The sequence below is a fragment of the Panthera pardus genome, unplaced genomic scaffold (assembly GCF_024362965.1).
Source record: "Panthera pardus isolate Hobbes unplaced genomic scaffold, ASM2436296v1 HiC_scaffold_17, whole genome shotgun sequence".
In the NCBI taxonomy this organism is placed as follows: domain Eukaryota; kingdom Metazoa; phylum Chordata; class Mammalia; order Carnivora; family Felidae; genus Panthera; species Panthera pardus.
The window spans coordinates 79,461,822-79,480,195 of NW_026526732.1; the positions used below are offsets into that span (position 1 = coordinate 79,461,822).

At 35.9% G+C, this 18,374-nt stretch overlaps 1 protein-coding gene across 1 annotated transcript in view; it reads left to right on the plus strand.

The window, feature by feature from the left end:
* Positions 1-18,374, plus strand: part of ELOVL4 (ELOVL fatty acid elongase 4) — a 32,435-nt gene that overhangs the window by 8,792 nt on the left and 5,269 nt on the right. Inside the window, exons 2-4 of the mRNA XM_019442715.2 lie at positions 14,430-14,617; positions 15,783-15,863; positions 17,229-17,400. Coding sequence (XP_019298260.1) covers positions 14,430-14,617; positions 15,783-15,863; positions 17,229-17,400 — 441 coding nt within the window. The remainder of the gene's footprint in view (positions 1-14,429; positions 14,618-15,782; positions 15,864-17,228; positions 17,401-18,374) is intronic.

Consider the following 18,374-nt stretch of genomic DNA (forward strand, 5'->3'; position numbering starts at 1 on the left):
CTCTCCTCCTTTGTTCTTAGGACTTTCCTGTGGTTCACCATGGTTTGCATGTTCAAAATTGTAATTTCTCTGCTCTCCTCACATAAATTCATTTTGTTGTTAAACTAAATATCTATTTTATTCGGGGCGCCTGGGTGGCTCAGTCGGTTGGGCGACCGACTTCGGCTCAGGTCATGATCTCGCAGTCCGTGAGTTCGAGCCCCGCATCGAGCTCCGTGCTGACAGCTCAGAGCCTGGAGCCTGTTTCAGATTCTGTGTCTCCCTCTCTCTCTGACCCTCCCCCGTTCATGCTCTCTGTCTCAAAAATAAACGTAAAAAAAAAAAAATTTTTTTAAATAAATAAATATCTATTTTATTCTTTAAGTTTTTATTGTTTTATTTTTTCAGCTTACAATAAAATGGCTTTAAAAAGGGAATGCATAGGTGTTGCCTAAAGAGCAGTACCCAAATGGCTAGAAAGTAGCAAATAACGAGAAAGACAACCTTGCCTTTGTATTTTATTTTACAATTTTAGCAAGAACTTTACAACCTTGGAAGATGGGACTGGTAGGCATTATTATTTTCATATGTTTAGAAGTCTCTGAGAGTCATAGAAGTTAAATCACTTGTGGATGAACGCTGTAGCAAAAATGGGTATTAATAGGATGTTTTGTCTCTTAGCCTAGTGCTCTTGTCTCCCATCACACTAGCCAAGCAGGAAAGCAATAATCAAACCTCTGACCTACTTTACTTGATCTTATACTGCTATCTATCTTATCTATGTACTGTCACTACTTAGAATACTAAATCTGAACAAAGTTGTAATACCGCCAGAGGCAATCTAAAGAAAAACATCTGAAATACTCAAAAGTACTGTAAGGCTGTTGTATGAGATTAAACTAAAAACTGATATTTATATAGATTTATATATTTAAATTATATATATGTAAAATATAAACAACATAAGTATTTAGCCTGAGAAGATAAAGTTGACTTCTATATGGTGGAGTGGCTAGAACTATAAAAAAGTATATTCAGGGGCTTCTGGGTGGCTCAGTTGGTTGAGCATCCAACTCTTGGTTTCGGCTCAGCTTGTGATGTCATGGTGGGATGGCGGGGGTGGGGGGGCAGGCAGGAGGCAGGAGGCGGGTCCAGGCATGGAGCCTGCTTGGGATTCTCTCTTCCTCTACCACATGTGCTCTCTTTAAAAATAAAAAAATATATTCAAAGTGAATTATGAAAATGTTTGCTAAATTTCACAGTCTAAGAATGTGAAACTATTGGTAATTAGTGAAAAGAAATAAATTCAGGACCAACAGTAAATTACCCATTGGATATTCAGCATATAGAACTGTTAGCAAGAGAAGATTATGGTCACAGTTCCCATTAAAACATACACACACTTCATTGGTATTTTCAGTGTTTTTGTTTGTTTTGTTTTGTTTTTTTGCTAAAAGGAAATACCATTTCAGTTTCCTTAAATCCTTAAGATCATTAGTGGCACTAAGGGGGATGTTTGGACTTTGAACTTCCAGATTAGCACAGGGAGGAAGTTTTATGACTACTTTTCTGAGAAGTCAAGCAAAATGTGAAAATGCAGCAAGAAGGAAACCACTTAGCTGCATTTTATCTTGGCTTCCAGGATGTGAGGTGTCATTCTTTCATATCAAATACATATATATGAAGACATATTCATAAGAGCCAGTTTGTAGGGAAAGGGAAACAATGCCAAAAGGTGGGGGGATTTGAGGCAATTAAGAGGTCTGGGGGAAAAATACACAACTGACTCTTAAATAATTCAGGGGTTAAGAAATGCTGCCCCCTGCACAGTCAAAAATCCATGTATAACCTTTGATTCCCCAAAAACTTAACTTCCTATAGCCTACTATTGACCAGAAACCTCACCATAACATAAATAGTTGATTAATGTACTTTGTGTTATATGTATTACATATTGTATTCTTAATTATAAAGAAAGTTAGAGAAAAGAAATGTTATTAAGAAGATCATATTAAGAAGATCATAAGGAAAATACATTTACAGTTCTGTACTGTATTTATTGAAAATAACTTGCGAATTGAAGTGGACTCGTGGTTTAAACCCATGATGTTTGAGGGTCAAATATATACATAAGTATATATAAATATGTGTGTGTGTATATATATATATATACACACACGTGTGTATATGTATATATATGTGTGTGTATATATATATATATATATATATATATATATATATATATATTTCAACCATGGATTTAGATGTCATCTGCACATAGTGAAACTTACTGCTATTTATTGAGCTTCTAGAATAAGACCCTTATGGACTTGTAAAATGCTGTAGTATGTGTTTTATACACCTTATTTAATGTTCATAGCATCCCTATAAGGTAGGTATTATTTAATCATTATATGATGAAGAAACAGACTTAAAACTACACAGCTTGGGGTCACCTGGGTGGCTCAGCAGTTAAACATATGACTTTGACTCAGGTCATGATCTTGTGGTTTGTGAGTTTGAGCCCCACATTGGGCTCACTGATGTCAGTGCAGAGCCCACTTCGATCCTCTGTCCTCCTCTCCCGCTTCTGCTCTCTCTCTCTTTCTCAAAACTCAATTAACATTTTTTTTTGAAAAGCTAAATTCTTAAAACAACACCAGCAAAACAGCAGGAAAGTAATGGAGCTGGGACCTAATCAAGCTGGGACCTTTCACCTTCCTACAAGAGCGACTTTTTCCTAAGGCAGTATAAGCTTCCTATTCATCCAACAAGTACTGTTTTACTGTCTACTAATAATAGCAAACATTTATTGGATGCTTACTAAGTTCCAGGCACTATGTCTAATGCTTTATATGTATTATCACATTTAATCCTCATATTCCTTTGGGCTGTATTTATTGAAAAGAATAAATTATTATTATTCCCTTTTCCCAAGTGAGTGAACTGACTTTCCTTGGATCTTCTCCTTCTAGTACTAATCCTTTCAAGTTAAACCTCAAAGGAATCAGTCTTCCAGCTTGCAACACACAATGATTCACTCACCTCATCTGTGTTATTGTCTTTTCTCCTTTGCAGTGTCTGAATCCCCCTCTGTGCATCTGCTCTCTGTGGGAGATTTTATCATTTGTCTCACTCTCTACCTTTTTCATGATCTCTGCTCAGGCAGACAGAACCAAATTTCTTCTTTCCTTTTTTCTCTATTTTTTAACTCCTTTATCCATGCTTTCAGGCTCTTTGGTGACTGTTCTACAACTCAGTTACAGAAAACATGTTTGCCCTCCTGTTGTAACTACTTTCAGGCCATTTGCCCCCTCGTCCCCTCAGATGCTGCAGCTTATCCTTGCCTTGCTGGTGGAGACCTCCATTCCCTCCTGTCTGCCCATCACACGCTGACCTCTTCGTCGTTTTTTAGCTGAACCTCTGCCTGCACCACCTCTATATTCTGCAAGATCTGCCCTTTCCTTACATTCATCCAGGCACTCTTCCTAACTCAAACCATCACCCTTTTTCCTGAGGATGTAAGGGGAGGCTAAAGCAGAAATTTTCCCTGCTCATCACTCTGACTCAATGGGAACGTACCACACTTTCCTTCATGCAGTGCCTTCAGAATCTGTGTTTTACTTCCAGAGTATATCTTGGATTGTTACCTATCCATTGTATCCAGCTGTATAAAGACCCTTTCTCCTCTAGTTCTGCCTTCTTCATCTCACTGATACCCAAAATCTTACTTGGCTTGGAGAATATATTAAGCATCACATGTTAGACTAGAATCCAGAAAAGGCCTTGTGCTGTTATTTGGTTTACCCCTATCATAGAGATAAAATCCTTCTTAAACTCTTCTTGACAACAGTTACCTACATTTTTCATTAAAAATTTTCTTTTCAACAAATGTTTGAGGGCGCTTGTATCCTAGGCATTGTTATATGGATACATCAAGGAATAAAGACTGTGGCCCTGGCCCTTATGACCTTTATAATTAATGGAGGAAGACATTGACTACCTCATTAAGAAAAAGTCTGCGGTTTCCCTCTGGGGTTCCTCTAGTGTACGGTGTGACATTGACTATTATTTTTGTGTAGTCAGTAAAGGCAAATGGATTTTTAACAATATGACTTGTATAGTAGTGGTTAGTATACAGGTGTAAAAAATGGTATTGATTCGCAGCTATTGGTTCTAACTTATTAAAGAAGGATGAATAGTTTTGGAAAATATATAGTACATACTTCTCAATGTCTTGAATATACTCCCAAAGCTACTCAGTATCTCTAGTTGGTTGTTAGGCGTGTGTTTTTGTTTATGGCAGGTTAAATAGATGTAGATGTTGTTAAAAGGAAAATAAAGTGATTCAGGTAGACTCTAGGAACAAATAAATAAACCAAGCTTTTATGACTGGATTTTAATATAAAATAGGCCCACGCTTATGAGTAAACTAGAGCAGTTCTTCTTAGATTTTAGTGTGTAAATCACCTGCGAATCTTATTAAAATACACATTCTGGCTTAGTAGTCCTGGAATGAGGCCTGAAATGCTGTATTTCTTTAAAAATTTTTTTTTAACATGTATTTATTTTCAAGAGACACAGAGAGACAGAGTGCGAGTGTGGGAGGGGCAGAGAGAGAGGGAGACACAGAATCCGAAGCAGGCTCCAGGCTCTGAGCTGTCAGCACAGAGCCCGACACGGGGCTTGAACCCACCAACAGTGAGATCATGACCTGAGCTGAAGTTGGACACTTAACCGACTGAACCACTCAGGCGCCCCTGAAATGCTGCATTTCTATTAGCTCCCAGGAGATATTTTCTGCTGGTGTACCACACTTGGAATAGCAAGGGAATGGAGGATTCTTAATTTCTTTGATAATCTGCTACTTTGTACTAATATTGAAAAAGAAGATTTACAAATGTTCCTAAGCGATTGCTTTAAAAATATATTTAAGAAAAACAAACAATGGCATGGATTTTTATAGAATATTTAGTTGTTTTTTTTACCCCAGCAGGGACTTTGTATACCTTTTAGAACTTTGTATACCTTTTAGATCAATAACTCTTGCTCATTTTAACTGAATCAAAAGGGCAGTTGAGAAATGTCTTGAATGTCTATTCTCACAATAGCAGTAGCCATAATAATAATATTTATTTTCCAGACACTTTGCGGCCTTCATCCAGTCCACTAGTCTTCAGCCATTTGCTGGGTACATCCACTGTTAACAAGCCTTTATGGCTGTAGAAATAACAATACTGCCCCTGCCCAGTCTGTGTGGGATGTGCTTAAACAGACTAAACGGACAGTTGCATGGTATAATAGAGGTAATCATAGTGTGCTTTAAAGGTTTCAAAAGAAATACATATTTAATACTTTTAAAATAAAAAACGAGTTAATGTTGGAGGGGCTTCTTACAGAGGGTTATCAATTTGAGCCTCAAAGCAACTCTGTGATTTGGGTAATTTTATTATTACCCCCATTTTACATAAGAGGAAAGTGTGCTCCAACAGTTTTAGGTGTTAAGTCATGGGGCTAGCACATAGATAGACCTGGGATCCAGGTGTTCTTAATTCAAGTCCTGTCCCTTGTCCCTGTACCACACTCCCTCTGTTCCATGTGTGTTCCTAAGTCATCACCTGACTAGAATTATTTCCTAGTCTTGTGCTCACTCTTGTTAATTCTAGAAATTTGTATGTCCTAAAAATTAAAAATTTTACTGCTTTTTATTTTGGAAGATGATAACTAGCTTAGACTACTTGGGAAATAAAGTTAATTTTGATTGGTAGAAACCTGAATTCTAAAAAGCTTTAAGAAAAATCAATTACAAGAATTAATTACAGTTGTTTGTGTATAAGTAGAGGTTTATAAAGGATTTGGATTACTTCAAAACTATTGGATTATGAATATTTTGTTATGAAAACTAAATCCATATTATTTATTTACATTTTCTTTTTTTTTCTTTCTTTCATTTTTAATATTTTTAACATTTATTCATTTTTGAGAGGCAAAGAGAGACAAAGTACGAGCGGGGGCGGGGCAGAGAGAGAGGGAGACACAGAATCGGAAGCAGGCTCCAGGCTCTGAGCTATAAGCACAGATCCTGATGCGGGGCTCCAGCCCATGAACTGTGAGATCATGACCTGAGCCGAAGTCAGAGGCTTAGCCAACTGAGCCACCCACGCACCTCTGGTTTACACTTCATTAAAAAAGAGGTTTTGTTCTTTTAAGTAGCCTCTAAATAATTCAAAATGCAAAGTTAGACTTGTTATGTATTTGTTCTCCTGAATAAATTATAGAATGTGCTGTCTTCTCAGTATATAAGTTATAAAAATGTTCTGTTTTCTCAGTTTAAACTCTTATACAATTTATTATTGATGGTATTTTCTCTTCATTTGGTTAAGCTCTTCTCTTGGAAAAGAGGATTTAGTGGTTTAATTATTATCAATAATAATGACAGTGCCCACACTTATTGAACTCTTATTCTGTGTCAGGCACCATACATACAGCAATATCTTATTCCTCCCAACAACGCTGTTATCATCCATAAAGCCAGAGAGACTTAAGTGACTTGCTCAATGTATTTACCTAGTAAATTAGAGAGCTAGGATTCCAATGTTGGTAGGCTGACTTGAGAGTCAATATTTGCAATCTAGAGAACTTTAGAGCAGGAAGAAAAGGCATAGAAGACATCGCAGGACTTGACTTTAAAAAAAAAAAACCTTTTTTTTAAATGTTTATTTTTGAGAGAGAGACAGAGTGCAGGTGTGGGAGGGGCAGAAAGAGAGGATGACACAGAACCCAATGCAGGCTCCAGGCTCTGAGCTGTCAGCACAGAGTCCGACGCGGGACTCAAACTCACAAACTGTGAGATCATGACCTGAACTGAAGTGAGAAACTTAACTGACTGAGCCACCCAGGCACCTCAGGACTTGACTTTTAATGGGAGGGACTCAGCTTATTCCTGAAATAAGACACACCTGTGTGAAGATGTGGCATGGATAGGGAATAGGATACAGCAGAAGGAACAACAATTGTGGTATTCATGTGTGCTACAGCTTTTACATTTAATCATCACACATCAACCTGTGAAGTAGTTACTATCTCCTGATTGAAAAGAAAAGAACAGTTGATTCTCCATCTGTAGGTGTCTGTTGCTTACCCCATCCTTTTGGAAACATCTTACTCTCCTTTCCTTTTTCTCTGGTTGCTTCACTTCCATTTCTCCCGCTCTTCCCTTAAGTGTTCCCCAGGCTTCATTCCTTGTTCATTTTATTCTCTCATTCCACATGCTCTTTCCCTTGTGACCTCAAACTCCATGTGAGTGAGTCACATTGCCAGTGACTCTTCCATGTGTCTGCAACCCTGGTAGTTCTCTGCAGCCACAAGGCCTACTGAATACGTCCACCCAGGTACTTCAGACACACACAAGTACTTCAGACACAGGATGTTTAAAAAGTCACCTGGTCATTTCCTTCCAGATTCATTTCTCTTCCTTTATGTTCTGTCCTGGATCTCCTTCCAGATCTGTTCCTCTCCTTTTATGCTCTGGCCAGGATCATGGTTTCACCACTTCTGCCACCAGCCATGCCAGAAATCTGGGAGTACTTTTGAATTTTCTTTCTCCCTTAGCTCTTACATCTGCATCAGTCACCACGTCTGTAGAGATTACTTTCATGTCTGCCTATGTTCATCACCAGTGCAGCCCTCTTAATTCAGGTTTCCGTCATTTCTTGCATTATAGTGGTGTCCAAGTCTTACTGCCCACCAGAATCACCAGAGGAACTTTGAGATCACAGTCCTGGCCCTATCCATGGAGATTTTGATTCAGTAGATCTAGGGTGGGGCCCAACAATCTATACTTTTAACAAGCAGATGGTTCTTATGTGGGTGGCCTGGCAACAGAGATGTTTGAGAACCACCGATCCAACTGGTTTCCTTGCCTCTTGATGTATCTTCTTCCCCTTCAGTCCATCTCCCACTGCTTCTGCCATTATTTTTTATAAGCTAAATGTGATCCCCTATTTTTAACCAATTAAGCATCTCTCCATTATCTACCAGACAGATTCTAGCCTCTTTAGCATATCTTGTAAGACTCTCCTAGGTCTGATCTGACCCATAAGTCTCCAGTCATTTCCTGCCATCTTCCTTTGTAAATATCCTCCACCTCAGGCCTGCTTAGTTTTCAGAATAAATGTGTTATTTCTTGATTTGGGGCTTTTTATACATATGTTTCTGTCTGTAAGAAGGCCTTCGTTCTCTCTGTTTGGCAAATTCCTCTTCTTTCCTTCAAGAAACAATTCAGATGTCTATCCCTGCAGTCCATCTTGTCCCCTGTCCTACCACTGTTCTTAACTGTCTTCTCTTATATTGTGCTCATTGTCCTGCAAAGCAATAGATTTTTTATGTCTGTCTCCTTTTCTAGTAAATGAGTTTTTACAGGTCAGGAACTAGACTACCTGCCCCAAATCACTTAGCTCAGAAGGGGTGGAGAGTCTCACTTCAAAATCTATTCTATGTATCCATCATGCTGTGTGATTTTAAGATACAGATCAGGTTAAGAATAAAAACCTGTTGGTGTAGCATGTTTGAAGGAAGCTCCACTTCAGATAGACCATTTTACCTCCCATTTGTAAAGGCATAATCTACACATAATAAAACTAACTCTTTTTATTTAGCAGTGAGTTTTGACACATACAGTTGTGTAACTATTACATGACCTTTTAATACAAATAAAATTTTATGATTACTGACTGAATGAATGTTTGTAAATAAATCATTCTCACTTGGTATGAGCTTTATGAAACAATCAAAATGTTCTAAATGGAAACTATTTCTTGAGGAAAAAAATTAACTCTTAAGGGTCTGAAAGAGTTAAGATAATGTATCTTAGTAATTCTTATTGTTAAAATAGTCTCTTGCTCCTGAACTTGATGTGCTACAATGTTTAGCTCTAGGTTTGCTTAAATTTAATTTAAAACTAGGATAAGGAACTCATTGCCAAAGAAGACAGCTCTTTCTTCTTACAAAAAGAAAGACCAAGTTCTTAGAAATTTTCTGAATATAGGTGTAATTCAGCTTCCTAAAACTTCTTTTCATTGGTTCTACTTCTATGGAATTAGAGAATAAATCTGAGCTCTCTTTAGGTCTTTTAGTATTTGATGAGTCCTCTTTCTTTTCTCCAGGCTGGACATCCTTAGTTTTTTCCCACCTTTCTTTGTGTTATGGCTTCCAAAGCATTCATGATCCTAGACCAGGTGTGTTAGGTGTAGCACCTAAAAAAGTATGAAACTTAGTGTGAATATCTCTTGTCCTTCTTTCTACTAAGGGAACTTTTGTAGGTCTCTCTTATTTTCTTTCCCTTAAAGAAACATGATTGATAGTCACAATTCTATCTTAACATACCATTTGTACCCAAAATTTGGTATTGGTATCAAATTGATGGAAGAAATTGATGGAAATCATCTCTCTTAAAATTAATGGACATGAAAACTGAGTGGTATTGGAATACCTGCTAGGCTACATGAGGCTCTTGACTTCTCTGAATTTCATTTTAATATAAAGAGATCATATCTAAATCTAAAATTGTACAGCCCTTCTTTAGGTAAAGGTTTACATGTAACACAAATGGCTTAAAATTGTTGATAAGCTCAAAATAAGAGCAAAATCACTAAGACATGGAGGCATAAACATGTTAATAAACAGATATAAAATATAAAAATAAGACAATATAGATATAAAATATAAAAATAAGACAATTTATAAAAATAAGTCAACTAGAGTCAGTTTATATTTGTGCCATATTGATCCCCTCCCCCCAAACTGTACAAATAGAGAATTTCTAAGAATGTTATATAAAACCCATTTGAATCTTGGGTATTCCTTGATGACAGTTTGACTTCAGTGGTGGCAGGAGGAATAGGATTTCAGTTGAATTGTTTTCTCTCTTGTTTTTTTCCTAATAAATTCATGGTGTGAATTCCTGTCCACAACTGTATAGAATTAGGATATTGACAGCATATTGGAGATATGTCATCATTTACTCTAATGTGTGTAATCTACATTTAGATTCAGTGTAACTCAAATGAATAGAAGATTTAATTTATCCTTAAAATATGCTGTTTACAACAAATAAACAAATAAAACTCAGAAAAAAGGATCAGATTTGTCCTTACCAAGGGAAGGGGGAAGGGGGTGTTAGAAGAAGGTGGTCAAAAGGCACAAACTTCCAGTTATAAAATAAATAAGCACTAGGGGTGTAATGTACAACATGATGACTGTAGCAAACACTGCTGTATGATACACATGGAAGTTGTTATGAGAGTAAATCCTAGGAGTTTTCATCACAAGGAAACCATTTTTTCCCTTTATTGTTTTCTTTCTGTTTTATCTATGAAAAGATAGATGTTAGCTGAACCTATTGTGGTAATCATTTAACAATATATGTAAATCAGACCATCATGCTGTATGCCTTATACTTACATAGTGAAGTATGTCAATTATGTCTCAATAGAACTAGAAAAAACAAAGAATCTAAGCAGATGTGCACATCTTTCTTAGAAGAAAGGCAACATGTAAAAATGTTATTGAAACATTTGAGTTAATGACAGGCTGGATAATTCATTATTTTAAGATTATATAAAATAAAAGCTTTAGTATTCACGATCTTCTTTTATTGTTCTAACTCCACATCTTTTTTCTTTCTTTTCTTTTTGTTTGTTTGTTTCTTTCTTTCTTTCTTTCTTTCTTTTTTTTTTTTTGGCTCAAGACTTGTGTGGGGGACCTGTTAGTAATAGTGAATTTTCATATTATTGTATGACACTATTGTGACTCACTTCATCCTTTTTAGTGGAAAAGGGAACAAGTAAAAGAAGTATTGGATATACGCATCTTGTCAGAAGTACTAAAGGAAATATTTATGCAAATAAATTTAGAAAGACACAAGTAATTGCAGAGACATGGAGAGATATGCAAATATCACCATAGGATGGGGGTTGTGATGCTGTGTTCAGATTGCTGACAGTTACCACAACTTCCATAATGCTTATTGCAGATGGAATTCTTGAGGGCTTTCTGACCCTGGTGAACTGGTGGGCTATTTTGAGAAAGATATGGTGTGAACTATGGACTTTTATAGTCTGAAGATGGTTTTGTTAAGTGGTTGCTAAATGAACACATGACTTGCAATGTTGGATATAGAAATGGGAGGCATTGCCTTTTTTCCCTGGAGAAAGCAATGAAGTAAAGACACTGAGGCAGAGAGAGAGAGCACACATTTACCCCTAAATACCGGATTGAAGTGCTGACTTGGGTTCAAGTTATATGTCCCATAGAGGAGGATCTGGGAGGAACTGTAGAAAGGGTTGCTGGGCACTGAAGAAACCTGGAATATCAGTAAATGCACTGTTGGATTTCATTTGAAGGTATCAAGAATAAAGGACTAAAATGGAAAAACAAATCAACCACTCATAATTTATGTATCAAATAAATGTTGTTTAGGCACCCTCATGAGCATTGCAGTACACGAATGAAAAACACAGCCCCTGCCCTCAGGGACATTGCATTTTAAAAGAAGGTACAGGACAGTGTGATGAGTGCCGCAGTGGAATAGAAATGTCGGGTACTTTGGCATGCAAAATGTGTTCCCTGACCAGTGAAAATTGCCCATTTTTTGGACCCAGTTTTCCTCACCTTAAGTTTCATTCTTCTTCCTAATTATCATTTTTTAAAAGTAACAACTTTCAGAAATTAAAATAAAAAAACCCTAAGAGATTATGTAGCTTCTTGCTACTCAGAGGATGGGCCATGGAATATTGACATAGCATCCATTGGAGCTTCCTAGAAAATGCAGAATCTTCCTAATAAGTGGACTATATCCAAGACCTACTGAGTCAGAACCTGCATTTAAGCTATGCTTTCCCTCCCCATGATTGTTTTTCTCATTAAAGTTGGGGGAAATACTAATCTAGTTCCCTTTCTCTCCAATAGGTTTTATAGATGAACAGAATGAAGACCGGTGGTGCCCTTAAATGGTAGCAGAGCTGATATTAAAACTCAGCCCATCTGTTTACTGATAGAGTCTCAAATGCCTTTTCTAATATCTCTGTTATTTCTTACCTACTCCCCTCCACCTTTTTACTCTTATGTTGGCCTCTATTGTTTCATATTGTCAGATCTCCAGCTTCTTACTTGTGTCCCTTCCTCTCGGTGTCTTTCTTAGTTCTCTCTTTAAACTTCTCTGTTGAATAAGAGAATGGTACAGGCTACCCACACTGTATATCAAAAAGAATGAACATTTTTATTCATTCTTGATTTGGGGAAAATTTTTGGACCTTTTTCTCTAATTGCTTTCTACTTGTTCAGAACTTAACTTTGCAATCAGCAGGAATTCGGTGTGTGATAAGAGTGTGATATAATCTGTGATGTTAGAAATTAGAATCTCCTTTCAGATGAATTTATCTTCCTTTCTTTGCTATGTGGATTATCTCATAACAGACACCTTTTGCTCTTTGTTTCAAACACTTGGAAAAACAATGTCTGCCCTCTAGTTTCTAGAAAGGAATAGGACACCACAAGCTACTAAGGTTTAGGGATTTGTATTAAGTTTTTTTCCTATAGGAAATAAATATCTAAGTGGATAAATGTGCCATGTTTTAAGGGGGGACTTTGGCATAGAAAGATATGGTCATAGCAGGGTAATATGACAATATTAAAGAAAAGCAGACAATCAGTGATAAGACCATTGTGGCACGATGCCTTCAACAAAAGTCAGCCACTCATCTTTTAAGCCACACCCTCTTTATAAGAGGACTGTTTTCTCCTGTCTTGTGTTTTAGTTTATTTTTAACTCTGGAATATGTTTTGATTTGAGTGGCAGAACCATAATTTCCATTAGTAGATAGTAAGCCTCTCCTGTAAACTCTGAAATAAAGTCAGTTTTTGTTTTTTCTTGTTTTCATATGTGTTTTTCTTTCAAGTCACTAGCCCATCTTTCTAACAACTCCTATTTCGTAGAAACCATAGTTATTATGTCACTTCCTGACTTGGGAGACTATGTTATTAAACATTGTTCTACTTCCATTTCCTTCCTTTTATCTTATTTTCTATCAATAGTGTATAGAAACAGACTAATTTTAAGTAAGTTATTTTGAAACCTAATTATCTAATCCAGAACTCTTCTGCATATATAGTCTCAGTAAAACTGACATTTTAAATGGTGGGATATTGTAATGAGTAATTAAGTTAAATTTATTCAGGCTAGATTTTAGGAATGGATTGAAAGACAGGATTTTTTTATTGTTGCTATTTTAAAAGTACATCCTATTCTTCAGCATGGAACAAAGAAATGTTTTGCATTACCAAGCGTAAACTAGACATTAGATTCACAACCTGTAAAATACTGGTTAGCCTTTAGAAATATAAATTTCACTATCTTTTTATAATTTATTAGAATATTAATCTTTGTTAGCCCTGTATTTCATTATCATGCTTCTCTTAGAAATGTTACTTGTGGCAGAGCTCTATTGTAAAATTGATTCAAGGTTGCATATCTGAATATTAAGGACAATTGACTCATTTTAAGTGAAATACTTGCACATATGGGAAGTAAATGCTTATAGCTTTAGAGAAGAGCTCATAAGTTGGTTATATTCAATGTCTTGAATATAATGGAAATGTCTTGGGTATGGTGATTTCCACTTAAATAAATTAGAGAACTGTAGTCCCCCCAATTTAATCACACAAACATAACTATCCTCTTGTCTTAGTGTCCAAAAATATGCCGGCAATTGCTTGCATTGCTCCACCTCTTCAGTTTGCTGTTTTTTCCTGCTTTGCTTTAGGTAGGGAGGGAGCAGCTTCCAAACTGCTCTGATAAATCTCATACGTTTGATATGAATGACAAGTTTCTCCTTAAAATATTTATTTTCTGGGACGCCTGGGTGGCTCAGTCTGTTAGGTGTCTGACTTTAGCTCAGGTCATGATTCCACGATTCTTGAGTTCGAGCCCCGCATCGTTGCTTTGTGCTGACAGCTCGGAGCCTGGAGCCTGCTTCAGATTCTGTGTCTCCCTCTTTCTCTGTTCTTCCTCCACTCGCACTCTGTCTCTCAAAAATAATAAATAAACGTTTAAAAAAATGTATTTTCTGTCTATGAAGTCTTTCATTAACTTTTCACCCCCAGCTTGTTCTGTGTTTTTAGCAAGGTTGATTTCTTGTCTTTGTTCTCTAGGTTCTCTGTAAAACTTAATGTGTGCCATAGGAATGAAACATAATTTTCAAAAGCTACTCACAGGAATTGGTCTCATTTCTTTGGTTTTAATGCCATGTATTTTTGTTGTGACTCAGAGAAAAATGACTTGCATTTGGTCAAATTAGGAAAAAAGCTAAGTTGAAATATTATAATTCCTGATAAATTCATTTCAAAAGAATGTATTGTTTAATGAATTTAATATCACTTTGTTCTTTCTGTAGATAAACGTGTGGAGAACTGGCCTCTGATGCAGTCTCCATGGCCTACACTTTGTATAAGTACTTTTTATCTCTTGTTCGTGTGGCTGGGTCCAAAATGGATGAAGGACCGAGAACCTTTCCAGATGCGCTTAGTACTCATTATCTATAATTTTGGGATGGTTTTGCTTAACCTTTTTATCTTCAGAGAGGTAGGTTTACTAAAGTCAGCTTGTAATTCCCCAGGGTTATTGGAAATTAAGAAATTAGAATGTGTAAAACCCTCATGTAATATTGTACCCCAAGATAACCGTTAGCTACTCTAAAAGGTAAATTTTGTATTATTGACATTTTTCATGTTTGGATAACAAAAATATGAAATATACAGAAAGTATAGAACAGTTGTTTTAAAATGGAATTTTGAAGCAGACACACTGGATTCCAAGATAACCCTTATTAACTGTTCTGACACTAAAAGTTATTTAACTTTTCTGAGACTCATTTTCTCCATCTGTAAAATGGGAATAATACCTGCCTTCTAGGTCAGAAATAAGTGAAATAATTTTTGATAGTGTTGCCACATATTAAATAGTCAGTAAATAGTTGCTGTTGTTTGTTTATAATTCTTATTCAGCAGTTTCAGATTTGGTAACAGATTAAAATATGCAGGTGTAAAATACTGATTTCAAGTGAAATCCTATTACATTATGTCATTATATTTTGGGTTGCAACTAAAATGAGTTAACTGTTACACACTGTTAATCATCATATACTTTTCTGGTCACCAGCAAATGCTCCCTGACATTCTGGAAAGAAATCCTAAAGGCTAGATCGACACAGGCATTTTTTAAGTTGTAAGAGTGGAAGGATTTTGTTTCCAAAGAGACTCCTTATTAAAAGTCTGTATGAACCCAGAGAATGGGAGTGGTGAGGTTAGGAAAATAAACAGTACTCTCTTTTAAAGAAATCTTTGACAACTTAGCCTATAGAATCTCAACTTCATAACAATTTTTATTTAACTTAGTTAGATACTTTGACCTCATTTGTTAGATAAAAACCACTCTGGAGCAAGAAATCAGTGTCACGCTTAGATCTGAGTCATAGTTAATCAAAAATTCTCTTAATATTATAAAGTAGATAGATTTGAAGCCTCAGTCAATGAGTTACTGGTGATTTTTAATTTAGATTTCAATTTGAGAGTAACTTGACACACAGCAAATTTTAGAAATTCTAATACATTAAATGTTTAATGCATTTGAATTTTTTAGACAATATGGCTTTTTAAAATAATTTGAAAGGTTGCATATTGTATTTAGAGTTTTTAAAATTCTGTATCTACTAAAATTTACTTTAAATATTATTCCCCTTTTTTTCCAGTTATTCATGGGATCATATAATGCAGGATATAGCTATATTTGCCAGAGTGTGGATTATTCTGATAATGTTCATGAAGTTAGGGTAAGTACATTAAAAATACCATTCGCCAGTAGAAGTGGGTTTAATTTTATAATCTCCACTCTGAAAATGTACTTTTGTAGAGTGGCAAAAGTGGATAGGATTGTGGTATGTCAGTAAAGCTGTGTGTTTCTTTAAAAGCATATAACTGAAAATATTTTCATGTCCCATTTGGCTGTGGGAGAGTGCATTTGTTCTGGATTACCAGAATGCAGTACTTAGAAAATTCCATGTTTAGTGTAAAGATGACATTTTGGAGTTTTGTTGGTTCCAGTCAAGAATAGAAACTTATAAAGAGAGTCTAATTCATTTGTTAAGAGCCTGAGGGAAAACAAATGTTTTATAAACTATGTAATGTTTAGTAAATTAAGCATAGCACAATCTGTATAGGCATAAACTCAGTTTTTATTATATTTGCAGAAAAATAAAGCATTGATAATATAATGTTACCATATTTTACTTTCCAGTCACCTCTGACACACAAAAGATTTATAAACAGTTCAGTTATGTACTGTCTTCTTTGTTGTTGGTACATAGGATACATATCAGAGAAAATACCTAATATAAAAAAAGTTGAGTCTAGGTTACTATTATAGTAGGGTTCTTGCAAAATATTTTAAAACATTTACAGAGGTCACCTCTCACTGGATCCTTGGATCCTTAATCTCAGCATGTAACATAATCTTTCTGCACCATCTGGTGTCTTAATTAGAGCCCAGGAAAAGAAAAGACTTATTCATGTAAGTAGGATTATATTTATGACCTAGGAAATATTTTTGTTACTTTAGTTCGTTTGTTTGTTTCAACTCACTACTTTAAAGATTTTACTGCCTAATACTAAATGCTATGATTAGGTATTTACTTTGTTGCACATGTTAAAGTGCCAGACAGACACTAACAGAGACAGGAGCTACCCAAACATACTTGCAAGAATATCTGAAGTTTAGTATAGGCTAAGCATGAACATCTGAAATAACCTTTACAAAGTAACTATCTCTGTTTCTCTACCATATTGAAAAACAGTAGTGTGAAGGTGTTTACGGCTCTGTGTTCAGCAGTTTGGTACTTCAGGTCATCTCACTATGTAGCAGACTAGAAATTTTCTCTAAACTGTTGCCACTGTGTAGATACAGCCCTGGACCCTTTCTTTCTCATCTCCCCCGCCCGCCCCCCCTACCCCCCCCCCCAACGGAGAGATGCCTAGGTTTCACACCTACTTAGGCAAAAATGATTCTATGCCTCATATATTTTGTGCAATGAAGATTGTTTAGGACTAAGAATGAATAGAAAGCCATATAATACAGTGTCACTCTGGTGTTTATAACATGCTCCCCCCCCCCCCCTTTTTTTTTTTTTTTTTTTTTACAGATAGCTGCTGCTCTGTGGTGGTACTTTGTATCTAAAGGGGTTGAGTATTTGGACACCGTATTTTTTATCCTGAGGAAGAAAAACAACCAAGTCTCTTTCCTTCATGTATATCATCACTGTACAATGTTTACACTGTGGTGGATTGGAATTAAGTGGGTCGCCGGGGGACAAGGTGAGCATTTTCAGGAACATATCTGCATATATTAAGTTATATAAATGTGTTGTGTGGAAAAGTAATTATAAGCTGGAAATTTGACTTGGTCTTTAACTTACTTTCATGGTTAATTATTTCTGTGTTAATTTCATTTTAAAGAAATTTGAACAAAGTGAAGCTTTAGCTTTTTATCTGTGGCTACTTAAATTCCTAAAGATTTGTCTCAGAGATAAGCATAAACTAATCTTAAATGTGGCAAATGATATTTTGATAAGCAATTGTAGTTGTTCTGATTCAAAGGGTACTAAGCTGTAACTCCTGAGTTTGAAGGTTCCGTCTCCAGTCCAAGCCCAGAGCCCATTCCTGCTCTAAAACAGGCCTTAAATTAACCTGTTGGATTTTACTCAAAGGAAATCATATATAGCCTTGTTAAAGAGGATCTGAATTCACAGTTTGTCCAAGATCTGTCTTCAGCTTTTCAGATGCAGATTGAAAATGATTTACATCACTGAGCTGGAAACAGACTATTGCTGTATTGGAGACCCAGGGTACGGGTCATTACAGTAGTACAGTTCACCTTCTATTTTCATTTAAAACTGTTAGGAAAGTAAGAAATAAGTACGATTTTTTCATAGATATATTTATGGGCACATCTAAAGGCAATAATGAGGCTTTAAAAATCTGCTTATACAATTACATGTACCATGACTTTTTCCCCCAAGCATGAAAAATAATATAGGTAGTAGTTCTATATTAGGGCATACTGAAGCCACTGGGGTGCTCCATTTGGAACCTTGCCACTTTGAAAATCCTTTGCATTTGAAGAACACTCATTTTTTTAATATGCTAAAAGCCTGAGTCTAAACTTTAAAAATACCTAGCATGATCTGAAGAGAAATGTTTTCTGTTAGTACTACTTTACAATTTTTTATTCCTAATCTGTACCCAAGATTAAATGTTAAAAAATAATGTGGATTCATTTATTTTATGTT